Source organism: Rhopalosiphum padi, chromosome 2 (genome assembly GCF_020882245.1).
Source record: "Rhopalosiphum padi isolate XX-2018 chromosome 2, ASM2088224v1, whole genome shotgun sequence".
Classification (NCBI taxonomy): Eukaryota; Metazoa; Arthropoda; class Insecta; order Hemiptera; family Aphididae; genus Rhopalosiphum; species Rhopalosiphum padi.
The window spans coordinates 29,972,719-29,995,771 of NC_083598.1; the positions used below are offsets into that span (position 1 = coordinate 29,972,719).

Consider the following 23,053-nt stretch of genomic DNA (forward strand, 5'->3'; position numbering starts at 1 on the left):
GTGTATAATAAAATAAATAATATATTGTACCAAATAAAATTAAATCTTGATTAATAGTTGAATGATATTTCAATTATTTTTGTATGGTTGTCATACTTATACTTATATTACCTATTAATAGACAATAGTATTTATATCTACTTTTTTTATGCACATTTTTTAATAATAATTGTAATGATAATAATACAATATTATTTTATAATTTTATTCAATCAAAAAATAGAATAATTTATTTTCAAACAGAAGCTTAATAAATTATAAATCTCCTCGAAATCCAATGATTGTGCAAAAAGGAAGAGCGAATTACCAAATTATAAGGATCCTATATTATACAAGCTTAAACAAATTAAAGTTGATTACACTCACTAATAACTATAAAAAACTTAATTGAACTTATCTATTACAGTATTACGTAAAAGCTTAATGATTAAATTACGAACATAAAATAGTATACTATACTATCTATACTGATTATACATTTAAAGATTATTTCTTTAATTTGCATTTTGCATAATATATTGTAGGGGAAAGGTGTACAAAGTGGTCATAGCGGGTAAAGTGGTTATGTCTTATTATTCTGTCGTAAACACTGATATATAAACAGTAATTTATTAATCATTATAACAAATAATAATATTTGTCCTTAAAATATTATTACCAAAACCCAAAATAATTATACAAATAATACTAAAATTTGTTGTATGGAAAATTTATATAATATTAAAGACCAGTAAAATAAATAGTAACGTCTATATATTTAATATTATATTAGATAGATACAAATACCATGCTACGTAAAACATCATTCACTCTAGTACTCTATACTAGCATCTAAAAAATTCAAACAATTTTAGAAGTACCAACATCACCAACATCCTCCTACAAAGTGTTTTGCTACTGCTTTACCAACCACTCAAATCCTCTTATCCTTGTAATACCCATGTATCCGTCAATACCCCTGTGCAAACTGAAGAGAAATTATTGTAGAAATTTATTAATATAACTATAACATATTAACATATAAATCCGTCGTGTAAAATGTATTACTGTTGTGCAATTTTTTTTATTCAATACATTCGTGTTAAAATATTTACTCATACCACAATAATTATACGTCTTATTGTAAAAAAAAAATTGTATGATACATTTTTAAATAAACGTTAAATAATAATATAAACACATTAAAATCACAGAAAAAAAGATCTACGATGAGAAAAAATGTATCAATATTCATATAGTTTATAACTGTGATCACTGTATATACACAGGTGTAATAACATGATCTTAAGTTAATATATTAAATAATAATAATATAACACAATCATTAGGACATCAGAGGATTAGACAATTGTTGCTGCTTTCGTGGCGCCGTGGGTGATCTTGTGAACGTGGCGCCTGTATTTGCTGATGATGTTCCTGCTCCAACAGTAGCTGACGGCGACGTTCCTGCTCCCACACTTGCCTCTGGCGTGCCCGCTCTTGCTCTAAATAACGTTCCGACTGCAGCTCTTGCCGACGCCGTGCTGCCTGCTCTAGCTCGCGCTGCGCCTGCAACTCTCGACGACGCTGTGCCTCCTGTACCTCTCGCTGTGCCTGCAGTTCTTTTTGCTGCGCCACCAGATGGTTTTGCTGTATTCTATTATTGGGATTGATACGGAAGTATTTGCTTTCGTTTATGAGTTCCGGTGTCCGCTGGTAGTACATAAGGTACATCGGATAGAAATCATAGTCGTTGTACTTGACGTACACGCGGCCGTTTGTGCTCACCGTCGTGTCAGCTGTACCGAGCGGTATCATTAATTTCTTATCGTTGGGTTTGCCAGATACAGAATGGGTTTTTTTCACCAGCACAGTACACACGATGATCACTCGTTTGTCTGCGTCCGGCCATGAAAACAGATAAAGAATGCATTGTATACGTTAGAGCTCTGATTATATAGGTCTGACTCTATATCACGAAGTGCATATATACGAGTATTACCTAATCTAAGTTTCTAAGTGCAACTATGTGATGATGGAAAATTGTATACTATATATATAAATATGACGTTATAATCGTTATATTATTATGTACAGTTGTGTACAGGGGATTCTTTGAATGAGTAAACTCTTATTTTTTGAAAAACTATACAAACATTTCTGAATTTTATTTTTTATAATTATAATTTTATAATAGATATTGCAAAACAACATTTTATTTATCTATTATCATGTATTATATTATACTTAGGTTTTTGAACTTTCCGAATTTCAAATCCCAAAGCATAATACTTTTTTAAAAATTTAAATAATACATAAAATTTCAAATTATTACAACAATTATAAATTAATTTGTTGTAAGTATTTAATGCTTAGATGATTGGAGTAGTATAGAATCAGTAACATTTTGTGGGGTGAGAGGTAAGAAAAAAAAATTAATAAAAATGCTTTCCGAAAAAAATAATGTATATTTTAAAATAATTGACTTGTATATTAGTAAGAAGAAAGTGAAGAATTTCGTTGACAAACAAAAATCAATAATTACCTTCTTTGGGAAAATTGTCGGCATAATAGTTGGCGTAGTCAGCATCGTCGCTGAACGACACACCGCGTCCAAACTTGGAACGCCGGGTGCGTCGCCAGTCAAGTCCACTTATCAACGACTCTAATGCTCTAGATTTAGTGGTTACGTGATACAGAATAATTTCCCTGCAGTATTCGGGAGTCAACTGCATTTCTTCTTTTCGCAACAAATACATGCCGTACATTTGCGGGGCGTTGACTCGGTGTATGATATTGATGTTACACTAAAATATTATACGACATATTATAATGATGGTATACATTATAAATTAATATTAAATACATTTAATAATATTGATTAGCTAATCGAATTTAATTTATTTAATCTATTAATAACAAAATAATATACTATTTTAGATAATGATAATGAATAATGGTTCATTATAAACATGATGTTAATGCATTTAAAATATATATATATGCAGGTATGAAATATATTTATAATTTTATAAATAATGTATTTTATTTTTATATGTTATAATTGGACTCGTCTTATTTACACAATCTTACATAATAGTATCGTGTATAGGCCAATGCGCAAAACGCAAAAGAATAGATTTTTGTGTTCATATTCTTTTGCTGAAAAGACTAAAGAGTATAGTAATACCAACTATGTGTGGTTAGAGCATATTATATAAATAAAATGTATTAACAACAAAATATGGCAAACTATAATATACATCTATAATCTATTCTGACACACAATATGGATAACACAGGTGAAAACATTAATTTATACAACAACATCACCAATATAACAAGTCCTTTATGTTATAATCTTAGAAAATAACAAATATTAAATTCAGTAGCGTTAAAAAATTAATAAAAATAAGAGCGTGCTCAATCGTATAAATACTATAATAATTGTTCCGATAAGACCGTGTTCAATCACATTTCAACGAAAAAATGTCAACAAACACAATTGTCAATTATCTGCATAATAACCTCAAAACCCTGTAATTAAATTGTTAGAAAAAATAATGTACTCTAAACTTAAAATGTTAAATGTGTTTATGATTATATCAAAATTGCTAATCCATTAGTTTACTATTAGCATTAATAACATATTTAAAAATAATGTGAAGAAGACTTAAAAAATATAATATAACTCTACGGTTTATAGAGGATAATTTTTTTTAGTTACTCGAGGAGACGTTAAGAAGTTGGAGATCCGGAGTTTGATAGGTTTGATTTCTTTATTTCAGTATGCTATAAGCATGGACAATTTTGAATTTTGTTTTAGTAGACTATAGCGCGTATAGTCTACTTATTAAAATTTATAATATAATAATATGGGCTGATTGTTGATCAAACGGTCATCTTTTATGTCGGTGTTTTCGAGTATAATATAATTGTTAATATATAATTAATAATTAAAATATTAAATCATGGATAATATATATACTACGGTCTACGGGTATTCATAATTATAATACTAATTCGAAACGAATGAACCGATTTAGCAATTTATATTATATATTTTTTTTGTACCTTCATAGATAATATAGATATCCTATAGAATATCTACAAGGGCTATAAAATGTATCTAGAGGTTATAGCCTTATAACTTATAATATTATTATATTTAATAAATTACCAATATATACCCATGTACACGGTAAAACAACTCTAGCCTGTATATTGTAATATTACTGTAGTCATCGGTCAGTCGTCGTAGGTACTTACCCTAGGAAATGTTTTGCGGACGCGTTGTATGAGGGGATCGCTATTTTCGTGGCTCAGAACTTCGAGCTTTTGACTGTCAGCTTCACCATAGCGCATGTACGCTGGCTTATTGTAATACCGTTGCAATTGAACAGCAGCATGCGCGGTAAATCTCGACGACCTGGAATTAGTTCCGTTTCCGCCCGGATACATTGACGTTGTCGTCGTCTAGAACTGTTGAGGATAAGCAGATGAAAATATTGAAACGTGTGTTTATTGAGAATGGAAAATCACTAAAAAGAAAACATTAAATTATCGACAGAAAAATGAATGTTTATATCACTTTATGGCATATATCAAGGGTAGTAAATTATTTGAAGATTTTATTTATTTTCTTATTGTGATTTTTTTGGTTTAATTCTTGATGCAAATTCGTTGATATTTGGTTTATAAAAATATTTTGATTTTTCGCATGCCATGGATTTTCCATCTCTGGTCTATATTATGTGTATATGCGTATAACAATATATGTTATCTGTATATATAATCGGTGGGAAATTAAAACTATCGAGGTACGTTCTTATTCTGTAGGGTGTATTATTGTATTTCGAAGATTTGACAATTTTACGCTGAGTTAAATTAAAAAAGGTTGAATCATGAATCTACCGGATTGTATACGTCGTATATTATTTAATGTAATTTATTTATTACCTGTTTTTAACTTATTGAATCGTTTGCTCACTACTCACTAGATGCAGACAGGTGATCTGGTCGAGCGCTACTCGTAGAATGCGATCCAAACATTTGAATCCTGCAAATTAAGTCTAAAAGTCTTTGTTATAACTTCGTTATATTACGACTATATTTTTATCATCGTAATAATAATTATATTATATTATTAACGTCTAAGTCGTCATTACACTGCTGACAGCGCTGATAACCACCAACGACAATAATAACAACAAATGCATCAAGACTAGGAGATTACTAATCTTCTTGCACAAATGATTAATTTATTATATAATAATAACATTATTAATACTACTAGTATTACTTAGAAAATTATTTTAAATAATTATGATTTTTGTGTTGTATTATCGGCACAAAGACCACCAATTTATACATGAGACGTGCATTTTCTATGACAAACTGACATATATACAGTACCTAAAAAAGCGAACTATTTCTTACAGAGATAACAGCAGTAGACTCAATCCTCGATAGACTCCCCGCCATCGTTACCGGGGATTCGTACATCTATATGTCAAGGGCATGGTTATGGAGCGACTATTATTATAGTTATGCATACATATTTTTATCATTAAAAAATTAACAAATAACTGGATTTTAGATATGAATTTACTTATATAAGTTAAGTATATACTATTAAACATAGGCGCAATTTGAGTTTTAAATTTGGGGAGTCTATTATAATTTGCATGTATCTACTGCGTGTATGCTTCCAGAGATATATAAAAGTGGAAGGGGATGTATACAAACCATTTGGGCGAGGGCTTAGCCCCCCGCCAAATTTCGCTTATGCTATTAATGTATTATATCTCGAGTTCTAAAGACCCATAACCTAAACAAACAAAATATGTGTGACCTTTGCCTTTAGGCTATAGTTTATAATAATAATTATTCGATAAAATGTATAATGTATATATACATTACTTTATTGATACTAATATAAAATGCCAGAGCATTTACAATATAATGTCTTTATATATTTATAAACGTATAAACGTCGCAAACTGTATGTACTATGTTCCATAAAAAATATATATTTAAAATAATACATAAAAGTCTTAACAAGTTATTGAAATAGTTCTGGAAAATTGAAAAATAAATCAACCATAATAATTTAATTAAAAAATTAAAATATTGTCTTCTGAGACTAATGACCGTACAATACCAGATAATAATATACAAATACTTATATTTTTATTAGCGCGAATTATGAATAATAAATTATTACATTTTGTTTGTTCGTGTTTGTTTGGTCACCACTGGTATTAGACCAGTTGTAACTTTAACTGTTGTGTCAACTATCAATTATAAAAATACTAAAATTATCTTATTTATTTACCCGCATAAATAAATACACCTAGTAAACACAATAACATAAAATTATAATTTTGCATGTGTACACAATATATATAATGAAACTTCTGTAAAATCAAACGACATTGAAAATGCCAATCACACGTAAAAATACTAACTATAATAATTATGTGTATAAATCGACACGTGAAAAAGCCGGTGATAAATGTACGTGTAATTACGATGAGAATGAATATTTATTACTTAACCGTAAATAAAATTGTTAAACTGAATGTGGCCTTAGCTGCGAAAGACGTAAAAAAAAAATCAATGTGTATAAATATTAAACAATATATGAAATTAAAATATTTAAAGGTAATATTTTTTGCCTGGTTGCTAAAAAATAAAAACAATTACTTATAACTATGTTGTATAAATAATAATCATTAATCAGTAATCGTCGTTGTATTGACTTTGTAGCTCTTCGTATGTATCGCTGAAGTAGGAAGGTTCGCCTCCATATGGGTCGTCATAGATATTCATAGCCTCTATTGCATCCTCTAATTGCAGCCGGCGACTGTTGGCATGGTTATATTTGCTCGTGGTCCGGTGTTCAGGTCTCCGCTGGTAGTACACAAAGTAAAGTGGATAAAATTCATTATCGTTGTACTTTACGATCACGCGTTTGTTATGGCTCATGGTCGTGTCCGCTTGGTTGGGTGGTATAACCAAGGTGCTCCCCTGGTACTGTCTAGGAACCACGTACGTTTTATTTTCTAGCACGAGACACATCATGATCACTCGTGTGTCTACAGTCATTTGCGAGAACAGAAAAATAAAATACGAGTAAATGCTCACATTATTAACTACATGAGGACATAACGTAAGTATATACCTATAAGACTATAAGTAATAAATAAAATATTTTCTAAATTACGTTTTGTTTTTACTGTATCTTGGAGGAATATACTCCGATGCTCGTACTAAACTCGCAGGTATAGTCATATAAAAAACACGTTTATTTTTTTTATTACTACTCCAATTCAGAGTTAAGAGGAAATCCTTAGTGTCAGTCAGTATAGTAAATGGGCTTCATTTATATTATTTATTATATTGTATTTATTAATCTGATTATCCTGAATGATCAATAAATTATTCTTGTATAGTCATAATTTATTATTATGTACTTGAGGTTTCTGTGTACATTTTTATAGGAAGATTAAAAAAGTTCAAATGGATATTACTGCCTTACTGCACGTTCGACGATTACCGTGTACACTGTACACATTGTTTGTAAAATTATTTTTTATATTCGCAAAAATATATGTATTATATGCAAATCATAGTGCATAATTAAGTAGAATAAATTGTTATTGTTAATCTATACATTTATTAATTAATTAATTGTTGTATATATTAATATCCATATTGTGAAAAAAACTATAAACTAAACTGCACAAACTAAGACCACAGTACAAAAATATTTAAATTTAATAAAAATGAAAAAATACATTTTACACACATATATATGGTAATTGTTAAATTCTAAAGTAGTAATACATATAATATGTATTTATATCACCATGAGATTTATTTAATTTCTCTGTAAAAATGGACCCAGATACCTCAAATATTATGTACTGCTACAGGTGACTGATAAAATTACTAGAATTTAAACAGTAAACGTATGTGAGATGGATAATAGTTTTGTTATAATATATAATAGTTAATACAAGTACAATTGTGATTCATTTAAAGGAAACAACAAATATCACTTAGCTTTTCAAAAAGTATTGTTGCGCATTTTTAGAAATTTTTATTGTTTACCATAATTTGAAGCAATTAAAAACATTTAATTAATTTTATATTTTTATCTTTATAATTTTTTTTTACCTTTTTGTATAATGGCATACATTTTTAATATGATGTTTAAAATAGAATAATTTTCAGAGAATTTTAATTGAGTGCTGATATCCTTTAAATAATAAAAAAGAAAGTTTTATTATTATGGGTGTAGTAACAAAACATGTCAATTTTGGATGGAACTCATTATAAATCCATTTCGTTAAGTATACATTGGACAATTTTGACAATGATTTTTGAGCGGTTATGATACGTTTGACGAATGGGGATGTGTATTATTTATTTGAAAAACAAATAAATATAAATATACCTTCACTGGAAAAATTGTCGGCATAATAATTTGCGTAATCGGCGTCGTCACTGAACGAAACACCGCACCCGAATTTGTTGCGACAAGTGCGTCTCCAGTCCAGTCCACTGTTCAGCGACTCCATGGCCCTGGATTCGGTGGTCACATGGTATAGAAATTTTTCTCGAACACTTGCCAACGTCCAATTTCATTTCTTCCATGCGCAGCATGTACATGCCGTACATTTGCGGGGCGTAGACTTGACGTATCTTATTGACATTGCACTGAAATATTGAACGACATATTAAAATTTGGAAATTATTATATGTATTTATATTTAATAGATTTAAAAGTGTATGAAATTCCTTATATTTTTTGTATGATAAAAAAAATTACCGGAAAGTTTCATTAATTTGTATAAGCATTTGAACTGTTTGAAGTTAAAATGTTTACTTTTGATTTTCACCCATAATAATACCGCTATTTCTCCTTAAACGATTTTTCGGCTATTTATATGCATGAGAAATTTCCGATTTTTTTACTACAATAATAATTCAATTTTAAGAATATACATAACATACAATGATTTACATAAAAATAAAATCAACATACCGTAATAGCATTAGTAAATTAAATAAATTTAATAGTGATATAAAAAGTCATATTATGAAATATACCTAACTTAAACTGACAATTGTCTCATCCGCTATCAGAATGTTTTTTTGTATTTATAATATAATATTATTAAATTAAAATTTAACATACGCATTTCAATTACAATTGCAATTACATTATAACTACACTGCAGTGGTAGGTATTCACTCTTTAAAAAAATCTAAAACTTCAGACTTGAAATGTTCACTAAATATTTAACCAAGACATGATATAATTTTCAAAATATGTTTGTTTTTTTTACAATTGAAATTTTCAAATTTTTTTTACTTTATTGTATAATGATTGAAAACCTTGAAAATTTTTTAAATAAAAATAAATTTTATAACGAAATAATACGAATAAAAATATGTTTGAGAATTTTTAAAAGATCGAATCTTCTCGAACTAACCCATATACGACTGTTCCAGAAACAGTGTTCCTGTATACACATATTTCTGTTTTGAATATGTATTAAATGAATTGCTGCAGTACCTAAAGTGCAGCCACAAAAATGTGATGCCTCAGTTGACTGGCGTTAAATCCTGAACACCAACACTCAAACACTCGACGTCAATAATTTTTAGTGAACTTTACCTATTCAATTTATTTACAATAGTATCAGTGTGTTACAGTTAAACTGTCTACTTAGTATTATGTTATCGGAGAAACAACGGGAAAAATATGTGTATGGTGAATGGACAAGTGAACCGAGTTAGGAGTTAATGATTTATGATTATTGGTTAATACTTTATATATTGTTATATTATGCATACACATATTATATTATATTATATTACACATGAGTGAATTCGATTTTTTACCTTGCTGTCTGTGGTACTTCAATAGAAGTATTAATAAGTATAAGTATAAGTATATCATAAGTATGAATGTATAATATTAATTGCTAAGCTTATCTTAATTTATTATAAAAATTATTTAAGAAATATATCTTCGGTGAACATTGACAACGTTGATAGAATGAACCAGTCCATATTTTTTGTAAATTTTGCTACTGCACAGTGTACACTGTGTGTGCTACTCCACACAAAAATAGGGACTGGAATGAACGGGCGCTTAATGGTTTGTATATTATTATTTGTTGGTTACCATATACTCTACATTCAAGAAGACACCTCGATGGCCAATTTGTGCACAGAGGCGTGGCTGAATAACAAGGCAGGCGTATACATTATAGTTGACTTGGTGCGAATTATAAATGGGTGTTGCCTAACCATTGCTCAACGAAAATTGGTCGCTGTCGGGTTGTTTTGAATTACTTGAATAGAATATTAGAATATATTATTTAAAATAATTACAATGTATGTGTTTTATAGTCGTAACAGAAATCGAACACAGTAGGTATACCTATGGTGGCTGCGGCAACCGAAAATACTGATTTAACTCGTGAGTTATAAAATGTACAAATTTAGTCATCTAATTTTTAACGTAGATAACGGTGATAAATTTTTAAATTATCCACCAAAGTAAGGTTTTACTTAAAACGGGACGAATATTTTTTGTATAAATTGTATGGCAAAAATCGTATACCGGCGGCACTATTCTGTGGTCAACCACCAGTTTGAGCACACTATTATTTGATCGTAACTAGAATTTCACGCACAATCGTAAATACTGCAACATTTGAGTATTTGACATTTTACGACGTTTGTAAGGCAAAATCTTACACAATGTGTATGATGACTAATCGACAGAATTATCATTTATTAGCGATATGCTATGACAAAAACTATTACGCAGTGATATGAAAACAATGAACTATTGACTATTCATTAATAATTAATTGTCGCCATTAACAAACTGAGGAAATAATTTTAAAATTGTTTTTGTTAGTCAATCAAATAATTAACTTATCATTTATCAAAACAATATATATTTATTAATTAGATTTTAGATACTACAGAAAAAATTAAAATTTAGAAAAAAAAACAAAAATAAGAAATGTTTAGTAAAAGACAAAGTATAAACATACGTTATTGAAGTTTGATTCTGGGACAATTAAACGTTCCAAAACATTGTCGGGACAACGGGACACTATATTAAAAATCCGTATAGTCCCGGCCAAAACGTGATGTATGGCAACCCTACACTAAAGCCAAATGCTGGAATGTATATTACCATTCTGCACACGAAATAAAATCCACGAATGAGTCCTGTCCTATGATTGGTCTACACATTTTTGGAGCGAAAATTACTACAGATTTTTTATTGAGGTTCTTCCACAGTAGCAGACTTACATTTTCCTAAACGTTTGCATCATTAATACCCGATGTGGCGACGTTCTATATTAATACTATATTGGCTATCTCATAGCCATCTCCGTACTGATTGCATAACATGAAATATACATAAAAGTTGAAATGTACCTACATCTTAATGAATCTACTAGTAGTTAGTACAATCAAATTAAGTTAAAATGCTAATCATACGCATAAATACCACCGGTAATTAATAGGTAATAGTTATTGATAGGAATTATTTACGCAAAAATACATGTATAATAAAATTATAATAATACGAATGAGTAGTGAAAGAAGTATAAATAACAATATTAATAAATATTTAATATCATATAAAATCAAAAAATTATTCAGACAATACTTTTGTTCAATTACGTAAAAATTAAAACAATTATTTATAATAACCAGGAATTATCATTACTATGATAACTCATACTCATACAAATGATAATATCATTGTCGATGGAATCAAATAAGTAGCTGTTGTTGCTGAATGGGAGATTATAGCTACCACCTAGATACCATACGGGTCCGGCGGCGGTTGTTAGCGCGGTAAAATTTGCTTGTGGTCCGGTGTTCAGGTCTCCGCAGATAGTACACAAAGTACAGTGGATAAAATTCATTATCGTTGTACTTAACGTACACGTGACCGGTATAGCTCACCGACGTGTCCGCATTATTAGGTGGTACGATTAAGGCGTTCCCATTGTTTTGGCCGTGGACCACGTACGTCTCTCTAACCAGCACACAACATATCATGATGATCCGCGTGTCTGCAGCCATTCGCGAGAACAGAAAAAAACGCTTACATTATTAATATTACTATGACGTAGATATAATTACTGGTGTAGTGGCATCTAAACATATTAGAGATGGACAATCATTCTTTAAGTTGCATGTTCTATGTAGTTTTTCGAATGTCATACTATCTTAATTGATCATAGAAAAATGTATAATGTTAAATTATGTTGCTACATTTTACAACAAATAATTATTTTGTTTTGATTTTCTAATAATAAAATAAATGCATTAATTTATTAAGAAAATATTAATTAAAAATTATGTCATAATATTGATACATATTATATTATGTATAATATATGTTATAAACTAATACATATATAATATTATATGATATAATTAAAAAAAAATTGTCTGGGAGCTTGTGCCCCTTTGGTATTTTTTCTTATTTACGTCATTGCTCGGTGCAATTATTGTTCTCTTATTCTTACCCATGTGCAAGGTGCAACAATATTTTATGCAATCTAGACATCTAGTAAATTTAACTACAAGAGTTCACCATTATATAGCATATACAGTATTATAAAATGTGAAAGTAAGAATAATATTATAAGCATATCATAGATATCTATTGATATTTTAATGTTGATGAAACTATGGAAGTCATTATACAATTGTAATAATTTACTTTGTTATTATAAGTAAACTTATTTTTAAATTCAATTTATAAATTACTATGAAATCCCCTATGGCCTACATCATGTTAATTTCTTTAAGTTTGATATTAGGTCAACTCAATTTTATATTAAAGCTAAAAGTATAAAATTAGATCGACCGAACACAAATTGCCTATAGTGCGTTACATCCTTTTATAGTAAAAAAGTATATGTATCACAATTAAAATAATAATAATAATAATAATATATTATAAGTTAGATACAATATCTTAACAACGAATTTGTGTGAGTTGTATTTGTTTTAGTGGTGTGAGGAGAATTTAATTAATAAACAAACCATTATAATACATTTTAGTATTATACCTTCGCTGGGAGAATTGTCAGCATAATAATTAGCGTAATCCGCATTGTCGCTGAACGAAACACCGCATCCGAATTGTTGCGACAGGTGCGTCTCCAGTCCAGTCCGCTGTTCAGTGACTCCATGGCTCTGGACTCGGTGGTCACATGGTATAGCAATTTTTCTCGAACACTTCGGCCAACGTTCAATTTAATTTCTTCCATGCGCAGCAAATACATGCCATACATCTGCGGGGCGTAGACTTGGCATATCTTACTAACATCGCACTGGAATATAGAACGGTATATTATAATTATTAATAATGAGGATAAATAATATTTTTTATCAATCAATTCAATTCTGACAAGTTTATAGGTACTTAATATTTATAAGCGATGACAATCCGTAAAGGATACATTAATATACTATCTAATAAATAATACTAATTTTGAACGCCTATATACGCCTATCAATGTTTCCTATAACTTATATAGGCTATAAGTTAAGGAGAAAGAGAAAAAATTGACACCGTTGTCGTTGTGTGTATATGCTAGAGCAGAGACAGACACCATAGTTATATACTTATATAGCCACCGATTCGCTCAGCAATCAGTTATGTGTATATATTATTGTATAACTCTAAAAAGATTATTTCAAATAAATATACTAATTATCAAGCGTTAATGCTATAATAAGTAATAACTTTTTGGTCATTTGACAATCGTAGCATTACTTACGCTGGGAAATGTTTTTTGTATAAGTTGTTTAATTTCATTGTAGCCATTGATGTTCAATTCGTCGAGTAACGGATGGTCGGTGTCAGTGTCATCATTGCGATTGAGAGCGAACGTTGAAGAACGTTCCAAAATATGAGCTGAAGCTTGCGCGGTAAACTCCGACGCATTGTTGTGTATCCTACTGCTATCGCTTGAGTACATTGTCATAGTGTAAAATCCCTGTGAAAATGTTCAATTTTTATTGTCAAGATTTGAAAATTTAATACGTGTTCCTTCATAGTAATATTTTTACTGAAATCTAAAAACCAAAATAATATAAAAACATAATAATTCTGTTTATAGACATTTGAAGTTTAAATTTAAACAAAATTAGATGTTTAAACGAGCAATAACGATTTTAGTTATTATGACGTGATTAAAAATTATTATTTGTTGGAACTCGAAACGTTTATGCCTAAATAGGATAAAATAGTCGATTCAGAAACCTAGCTACTCCCGTTTAATACTCATACTCCATATAGTTCGTTGCCGGAGATTTTAGGATTTTATAGTACTACGTCGCTCCATTAATTACCTATCCCACCGCCGTCTTTACTTCAAACACTTAACAATCTCACTTGCCAGTTTTGTACTATGACATTTGTAGGTATGCATTACCATTGGGGATATCCCGAGTGCGTTCAGTTCTTAATTTTTACCTTTATCATAGCCCAGTTGTGTCCGCAGTATTATCGACAAATTATATTAAATAGCCGACTACGTCCTCGGTCCACAATATACCGGTAAGTAACTATTTTATTCACGCCAGCCAGATATAAATACATTTTTGGATATATTGAATAAACCCAGTAAAATAGCAATTACAACAACCACAAAAAAAAACATGAAAACAAAAAGGAAGTAGGTACATGTAAAAAAATATCATATCTACATATTAAAATCAATATACATAATTTCAAAATAATAAAATATCAAGACTAGATTTTGTCGAAAGAATGGCATTTAAATACCAACTTTTATAGATATTCTAAAGTAAAAATAAAAACATTTTTCTTAAAAAAACAAAAACATTTAAAAAAATTAGTGCGCTCATCCAAACTTACGGGTGTAAGCTAAAATAAAAAATAATAACATAAATAAGAATCACCAAATATTTTATCTAGCTAAAGTATTATACATGTATATTAAAAATTGCTATGAATTAATTATTCAATTTTACAATTGAAAATTGTGTAATGTGATTGTGTACTGTGAAACCAATATTGTTTGACTTGTGTTATTTGTTATCATGATAACATTATTCATTTATTTTTCCTTTTTGATTGCACTTTAACTTTAATGTTAACCCGCCACGACTATACTCCTCAGAAATGTGTGGTAGTGTCGTAGCGTGTAACTTGTGTTTTTCTAATATATGTTTATTACAAACACATTGAGTTTAAAAAAGTCATACGTTTTAATACAGAGGGCCGATAAAAATATTTGTGCACTACCTACTTTTGGAAAATCAAATTAATTATAAGTATATACATATATAATTATAGTAAGATTATACCAAAAAATTTTATTTGTCAGAAGATTCATCTTTAAAACTCAAATTCAATACAAACTTACTTATGAATTTTTCAATCTTAGTTAAAAAAAATTCCTACGAAAAGTCTAATTAATTTCAAATGAGCATTCGAAGTTTATATTTTTAAGAAATTGCATATTTCCATTGAAATAACCATTGAACTAATAACTAATTCCCCTCAAACAATTTTTGTTATTTTATAGTAATTTAAAAATAAATAACCATAATAGATACTTAAAATTTTTAACAAATGTTTATAGTTTATATTACCATTTTATTATTTTAGATACTTTTAAGTTATTTAAATGGTATGAAAAATTTTCTATTATTTTAGTTTTTTTTTTTTATATATAAAATTAATATAAATAAAAAATTATAATTACATATTCGAGGTAAATATTTTACATTTAATTGATATTTTATATAATTACTTACTTATTCTTGAAACATTCCTCTTCTATGAGGGATCCAAAAAATAAGAGTCCACAAAGCAAAAAAAAAAAATTAAAACATATTATTATAATAACTCCATCGTTATAGATATAATGTGAATAATATAATAATCAATAGTAAGACAACTATCCCTACATTTTGGTAGGAGATTCACTAAATATTGTTTATTGTTATTGTTTAAGTAGTACTTTAGTACTTATACCATTGGACTACCTTCCAATTTTAAGCGATAACTACCTATTGTTTTACTTATTGAAAAGGTACATATAATTAAGTACAAAATGAGTTATTAAATATTTTTTCATATTAATCTTAGACCATATTATACTAAAATATTATACTTGTGTCTTGTATACATAATTTGATTAGTGTGCTAGGATACAAGGTACGAGAATAATTATATTGTGCAGTACAATAATGATAATTTAATATTTCTATTATTATTGATGTTTATTTATTAAGTTTTGTCTCATACATCATAATTATGTGAATATTATTACTACAACTTAAAAGTTATAATGAAAACAATATTATACAAGCAAAATGAAAACTTATTTTAGATTCTGAGAGAAGTGATGATGAATGTATTTATTTTACAATGATGTATTTTCTTTGTATGTGTTCGTTATTATCTTTTAGTGCTTTGAATTTTAATTTTGAGGGTGGTTTCAAGTAACAAATTGTATCTAGTTGGTATTTTATGGGGTCATAAATAAAAAAAAGGTGACAAAATTGGTATCGCTTTGCTGTACAGTAGGACGTATCGAGTTGGTCACATCTCACATAGTGTAATGGATGTGTTAAATTGGAATTTAATGTATCATTATATAATATTATAATAAGTAATAACCGATTCTATGCAGACATTTCGTCTACTTAATGTATTATTAAGTTTTTTTTTATAAATGTCAATTAAAAATTATTTGCTGGATAGAAATATTTGAAAATTTAATACAATAATCAAGCTGCGGAGAATCGGTGACTCGGCCTAACCTAACCTCGGCCGTTATTTTTCCAAAGACCCATACATCATCATTATTGTTAATTATTTAATGTACAAGTTCTTCTTGATTTAAATACATTTAATAATACAAAGTTATCATATTATTTATTATATTATAGTTAGTTGACTGAATAGTATTATAAAATATATTATGTTTTTGGTTACATTGTTACATAATAATTTTTTAAAGGCTCACGCTCGAATTTTCCAGCAGGACCTCAAATCTATCAAAACCTACAAACGAATAGAAATTATAATCAAGATTTTCAATATTTCGAAATTTTCAGTTTTCATTGGCGTTTTTTTTTTATCACCTGATGATGGTTCATCGAAAAATTTTCATTGATGTTGTATTGTTCTACAAGGAATTCTTCACTGGGAACAGTTTTTCATTTTTCCAAAAAGTTGTTGTTTTAAATTTTTAGTTTTTATAAACTATTTGACCTAGTACGATGTTTTAAAAATCCTTAATACCACTTTTTCGACAAATCAAAATTATGCAACTCGTGTAGCTCATCACTAGAATCAATTCAATGTGCCCTCTGCATGGCGGCCAGCCGAACAACACCCGCCTATTACAATCGCGCGGCCCGGCGGCGGCGGCGGCGACAAAGTGGCTAGGTGGTACTACGATTATGCCGGCGTAACGACACCAATATTATAGCAGTTATGGCAATTGTTAAAAATTTACCAGAGTTCAACAACTGATCGTTACGGAACAATTCGACCGACTGCTCGATGGACACGAAACGTCATATTATAGAACGGTATAGTTAGAGCGAGACCGCGTGTACTGCATTGCACGTACAGTGGTAACGACAAACGGACAAACGGTATAGAGAAGTCGGCGTGCGGCGATGGGACTACCGGCGAAGAAACCGGACAACAATGTTGAAAATATTAAAAACGCGCTGAAGCGTTTAACGCCCGAATAGGTTGCCGTGAAGTGGTGGCACACTCGACGCACGTCAATACAAAAACGACACGGCGTACGGACGTTTACGCGTCGCAACGCGGGCGGAGGCTGACGAACGCAAATCGGGGACGCATAAAAACAATACGGCGACCGATAAAGAAACCGATCCAAATCGCAAATGGTATTTTGCGATCGTACACAAATACAGTGTCGGTGTCGGAGACGTCTCACCGAGATAGTGTAAAAGTAAAAGTAAAAAAATAAATCAAATATCGTGTGATACGGGATTATACACGTGAACTCACAGCAAACGGTCGCACATGTCTTTGAGGGCTGCAGTGACGACGTCTAGTTGCGGTGACACGACACGGTACTGAACGAGATCCATATATATTATATACATATATCCTGACCGTGTCTGTAGTGACGATATGAATATATATGTGGTGACATGAGTACATCACTGACATCGTGTCGCAGACTAAACGGGGCACATTAATTTGCATCGGCATGCGCTCGGAATATACATAATACATGATACATATCAATCTGCAGCTTGCCACGCCGGCCGGTAATTTGATTGGAATTGCCGTTGACCGCAGCAACCCTGACCAGTGGAAAATTTCCGCCGCCGTCGTAATGTGTTACTTTCGCCTTGTAATATTTAGTACTGTCGGGCAGCCACGTTAACCGCACTTTTACGGCCAACCACCATGCCGCCAGTCTTTGGATGGCCGAATAAAGTGCGTAGTTGACTTATAGAGACACGAGTATATAGCTTACTGGCTTACTCATTGTAGCATTTTCTCTGTGTGTCACATTCGTGCTGTTATTATTGAAATAAAAGTATATTATTTAAAATATAAAAATTATAAAATGTACAATATAATAAAAAAACAATTATGACATTATGTACCCCAAAAACTTGCATACTAGTTTTTTTTTTAAAAAGTGGTTTTAGCTTACTTAGGTGCTTAATATTTGGATTTTCGAAATTTTTTTGATACAGAAAGAAAGTCCGGCGGTCCTATGTACACGCTACAACGTTTTTAGAGGCATCGCGAGTGCGCTTCCATCTTAAAAATACGAATATTTAGTTTTTTTGGTAAAAAACGGCAAAATTCGACTAGGGGCCGTGCCCGGTCGTAATATAAAATAAAAATGTGGATTATTTCGTGTTTTTTTGCGCGAAAACTATTTCGGCAACCCGTCTAACGATGCGTGTAAAGTATCAGAGTCAAAAAATAATTCCTTCACCCCGAAAACTTGCATACTAGTTTTTTTCAAAAAAAGTGGTTTTAGCTTACTTAGGTGCTTAATATTTGGATTTTCGAAATTTTTTTGATACAGAAAGAAAGTCCGGTGGTCCTATGTACACGCTACATCGTTTTTAGAGGCATCGCGAGTGCGCTTCCATCTTAAAAATACGTATATTTAGTTTTTTTGGTGAAAAACGGCAAAATACGACTAGGGGCCGTGCCCGGTCGTAATATAAAATATAAAAGGGGATTATTTCGTGTTTTTTTGCGCGAAAACTGTTTTGGTAACCCGTCTGACGATGCGTGTAATGTATCAGAATGCCGTGAATGCACGTGTAAGTTACTGCGGACAGGACTCTGTCGTCAGGATTGGAAGACGTTAAAGAGGTATTAGGAGTAAGTCTTCGGATAGGTGCTGCACGGGCCTGATACTATGTAATTGTCGTCCTGCCGGTAATGCTGTCTGTATCCGGTTACCGCCTGCACCGGCTGCACCGTACCCTAAAACAGCAGGTGAGTTGATACTGCTGACATTTTTATTCCAAGCAACTCACCCCGTACCGTCTTTGCCATCAACACACCGTCGCTATCGTAGTTATCGCATTATTGGGTCCGAGTCGTTGTCCACATGCTGCGATAGCGATAGCCACCGTGAATCGTGATAGCGTTGCGGTAATCCAAACATTGGCCAATCCAAAAACGTAGAAATCCAAACGGCTTCAAATGGACGTCGCCACCGTTCCATTAATGTAGGTACTTATGTGTGACCAATAAAATAATAATCATAACTATTACTACGACTGCGTATCACCACAGAATATAACACAAGTGCGTCGTTAGATTCCAAACGTTAATAACGATTGTTAACCACGTGTCTTATTTTATACGTATACTGCGTCGTAATCGTTATAGTTCATTATAATGATTTCATTTGTATTGTATATTTGCAGATTTTTTATTGGCGGTGACAGATACGTATTGTATACACTATACGTATACCGAGTTGCGAGTGTTCCGTACGCGAATTGTTGAAGTGCATTATCTCGAAGTCTGCTCATGCGCACAGTCAACACGAACATTCTATATTCAGTCCATCCCATCTCATCATATATTTTGCGCAGAATATAAATAAACGATGGCAGATATACCTGTACAATCATAGACATGCACACGGTGGGGCTCGGTGGACATTTTTAGGGACACGGTACATTCGGATGATATTGTTATATATTTAAAAAAAAAATTATTTTATGTGGTTTATTTTGTAAACTTATAAATTTTTAACGTAATCCTTTTGGTTTTTGTTTGATGAGTACTCTACAATTTTTTCATTTATAACATTTTCTTTTTTGGCATATTTTTGACTGATTTTTGTTGGTATCCCAACAATTGAGCGCGGCGAAAAATGAAAATTAGGCGCTGCGACAATTAAGTGGTGAGACAATTGACTAATCGAGTACTATAATATTATACTGAACTGAATAAAAGTTCATAAAAATTCACTGTATTAAGTGCAAAACTCTTGTACACGACATGACGAAATTAGAAATGAATTCGTTTGCAGTGTCTGCGAATACCTATATAATCCATTAGATAATCTTTACTCTTCAGGTTTGATGATAATCAGATAATGATATTATTTATTTGCCGCATCATTCGTATCGTATCGATACGCGCGGTGTTATTAAATCGTTTTTATTAGAATAAAATTCCAATGACGATAACGTAGAAGTAGATGTAGGTTCTTATCGCTGGATAACTTTACTATATTTTCACACGTTGACACGTGCATGATACTGAACACTATTCAATTTATTGTATTTAATATTTTAATTTTTTTTAAATTATAATTTTTACAATAAATTCGAAGTTATTAAAAGTGAAAAAGCTCGAGACCTTCTGTGCTATATCGGATATTTTATAGATTTTACAAAAACAGTTGTTGGCGATGTATCGAATGCAATACGAAAAAATGTCGTGGTCGTATTATGGTCAAATTATTAATGAAAGTGAAAAAGAACACAACCATACACCTGATATTTCCAAAATTGAAGCGAGAAAAACAATGTAATTTTTAAAAATCCATTTTTGTTTATATGTGACTTATTAGTTTATTTTTATGTACGTATTTACTAAAAATAATTTGAGAATTTCAATAATTACTATTGAAATATTATACTAAAATGTATATGAAAATGAAATGTATTATGATATTTTAATTTTTTTTTAAGACAGTATCATTAGTTTGTTAACTTATAATGTTATATAAAGTATAGTACATTTTTTTATATCGTACCTGTCTTCCAACGTGTATGAACTTACATATACGTACCTTTTTTTACCGGACAGATATACCCTTACACTGGTAGAACACGATTGAGAACGGTCATTATCGGCCGTACCTTTTTTAATAGCACGATTGAGAATGTTCTTACCTGCTAACTTTTATGCAACATTGCCACATTAATTAAAAATAAAAATACAATATACATTATATATAAGATATCAATCACTATATTTTGGTTACAAAATAAACTTACCTGGAATCTATATTTAAAGTATAATATAACGTACGGATCGGCCGTGGCGTGTAAGACGCGTTCCGTTCAAATCAGACGAGGAAAAATAATTGGTTATTAAAATCAAATGCATTATAATAATTATATTATTATTATTAACGGAATAACGACGTTTGCCCGCGGTATCTGAGTGATATGCCTATGATGATAGTACATTAATAGTTAATTTACATTGTAATACGTCGACTGCAACAGCTTGGTACAGCAGGCTACTGACGTTTCGTAATTATAACAGCCGAAAGCGGCGAACAGGAGCAGAACAGAACAAATCGTTTAAGAAATATTATTATATCTCACTACAATCAGTGTAATCTATTATAATATAGGTAAGTACCTAAGCGTAGGTGATTCTTTAGTCTATATATATGTTGTCGATTTTAAAGTTTTTTAATAAAATTATTTTATTTTTATATTTCATTTTCATATTATGTTATTACTTAATACTTATCTATAGTAATTATTGCTAATTAAGAATCTATACTTATCTACATATTATTATGATTTTTCTTGGGTTGAGGACTTCTAGTTATTTTCTCTAGTTTTAGTTTTTCTAGAAAGGTCGCAGAACTCGCAGAACAATGTGAGTGATGCATTTATTTTATATAACACTGAATTAGGAAGTTATATTTAAAAAAAACGTTTGTATGTTATTTTATCATTATTGCATATACAAATTAGACAAATTAAGAGCATAATATTATAGAGTACACATCATAATTTAGAACGTTTTGGTATTTGATATAATTGTACAACATAATATAACGAGCTGTTTAAGTATAATTTGATGGTGTAATGAACATTTTTACTGTTTGTATTAATGACCCACAAAAGTACTTATAATAAGTGATCTATAGCTAAATGTTGCTATAAAATTAACAATGTGAGATTTCCTATCTTGTTTTTAATTCATTATTTAGTAGAATTGTTTTTTAATATTTATTTAAATTTACATCTGATATTGTAAGAGTCAAAACTCTTGGAAGGCCGATGGAGTAAATAAAAAAAAAGAAGGTTCATACGAAATACAGTAACACATCAATGTGCGTCTCTTTATTCTACTTTAACAAGACATGTTAGCAGTGCGGCGGAGAACTAACTGACTACGACACTACGACAGTAAAAGATATTATAAAATAATAATTGACAAATAATATTTATAGAATATTACGTCGGGTCACCCCGCGCACACACGCCGTACATACAATATAATATATATATATAAAAGTGGATGTGGGATCGCTCGGTCGTCGGTGCGATAAGCCCGCGACGATTACCAAATACTAAAATAGCGTCCCACAGCCATACATAGCAAATAATAAAATAAAATAATATAAAAGTAAAGTATATCATACAATATAAAAACATTATAAACTATAATCATATGTATTGCTGGCTGCTAATATTTTTAATTATAATATGTTTAATGTTGAAATACCTACAT

General features: G+C 30.3%; 2 protein-coding genes across 3 annotated transcripts; both read right to left on the reverse strand.

The window, feature by feature from the left end:
- Positions 1-303: 303 nt before the first annotated feature.
- On the reverse strand, positions 304-5,358 carry LOC132920400 (uncharacterized). Of its 2 annotated transcripts, none has more exons than XM_060982774.1 (4): positions 4,977-5,358; positions 4,249-4,520; positions 2,525-2,786; positions 304-1,877 (listed from the first exon to the last, which is right to left on the reverse strand). In XM_060982774.1, the coding sequence occupies exons 2-4, from the start codon at positions 4,438-4,440 to the stop codon at positions 1,333-1,335; spliced, it is 999 nt and encodes a 332-aa protein (XP_060838757.1). In that variant the 5' UTR covers positions 4,441-4,520; positions 4,977-5,358; the 3' UTR covers positions 304-1,332. The 2 variants fall into 2 exon arrangements, with proteins under 2 accessions (XP_060838757.1, XP_060838756.1); XM_060982773.1 differs by having other exon boundaries at positions 4,939-5,358.
- Positions 5,359-6,720: 1,362 nt separating this feature from the next.
- On the reverse strand, positions 6,721-21,469 carry LOC132918937 (uncharacterized). The gene is given in 10 exon segments (XM_060980294.1): positions 6,721-7,079; positions 8,444-8,616; positions 8,618-8,706; positions 9,898-9,913; positions 11,846-12,107; positions 13,116-13,193; positions 13,196-13,379; positions 13,830-14,048; positions 18,080-19,534; positions 19,588-21,469. Coding segments are annotated over 9 exon segments (1,611 nt in total). The 5' UTR covers positions 18,311-19,534; positions 19,588-21,469.
- Positions 21,470-23,053: the final 1,584 nt, after the last annotated feature.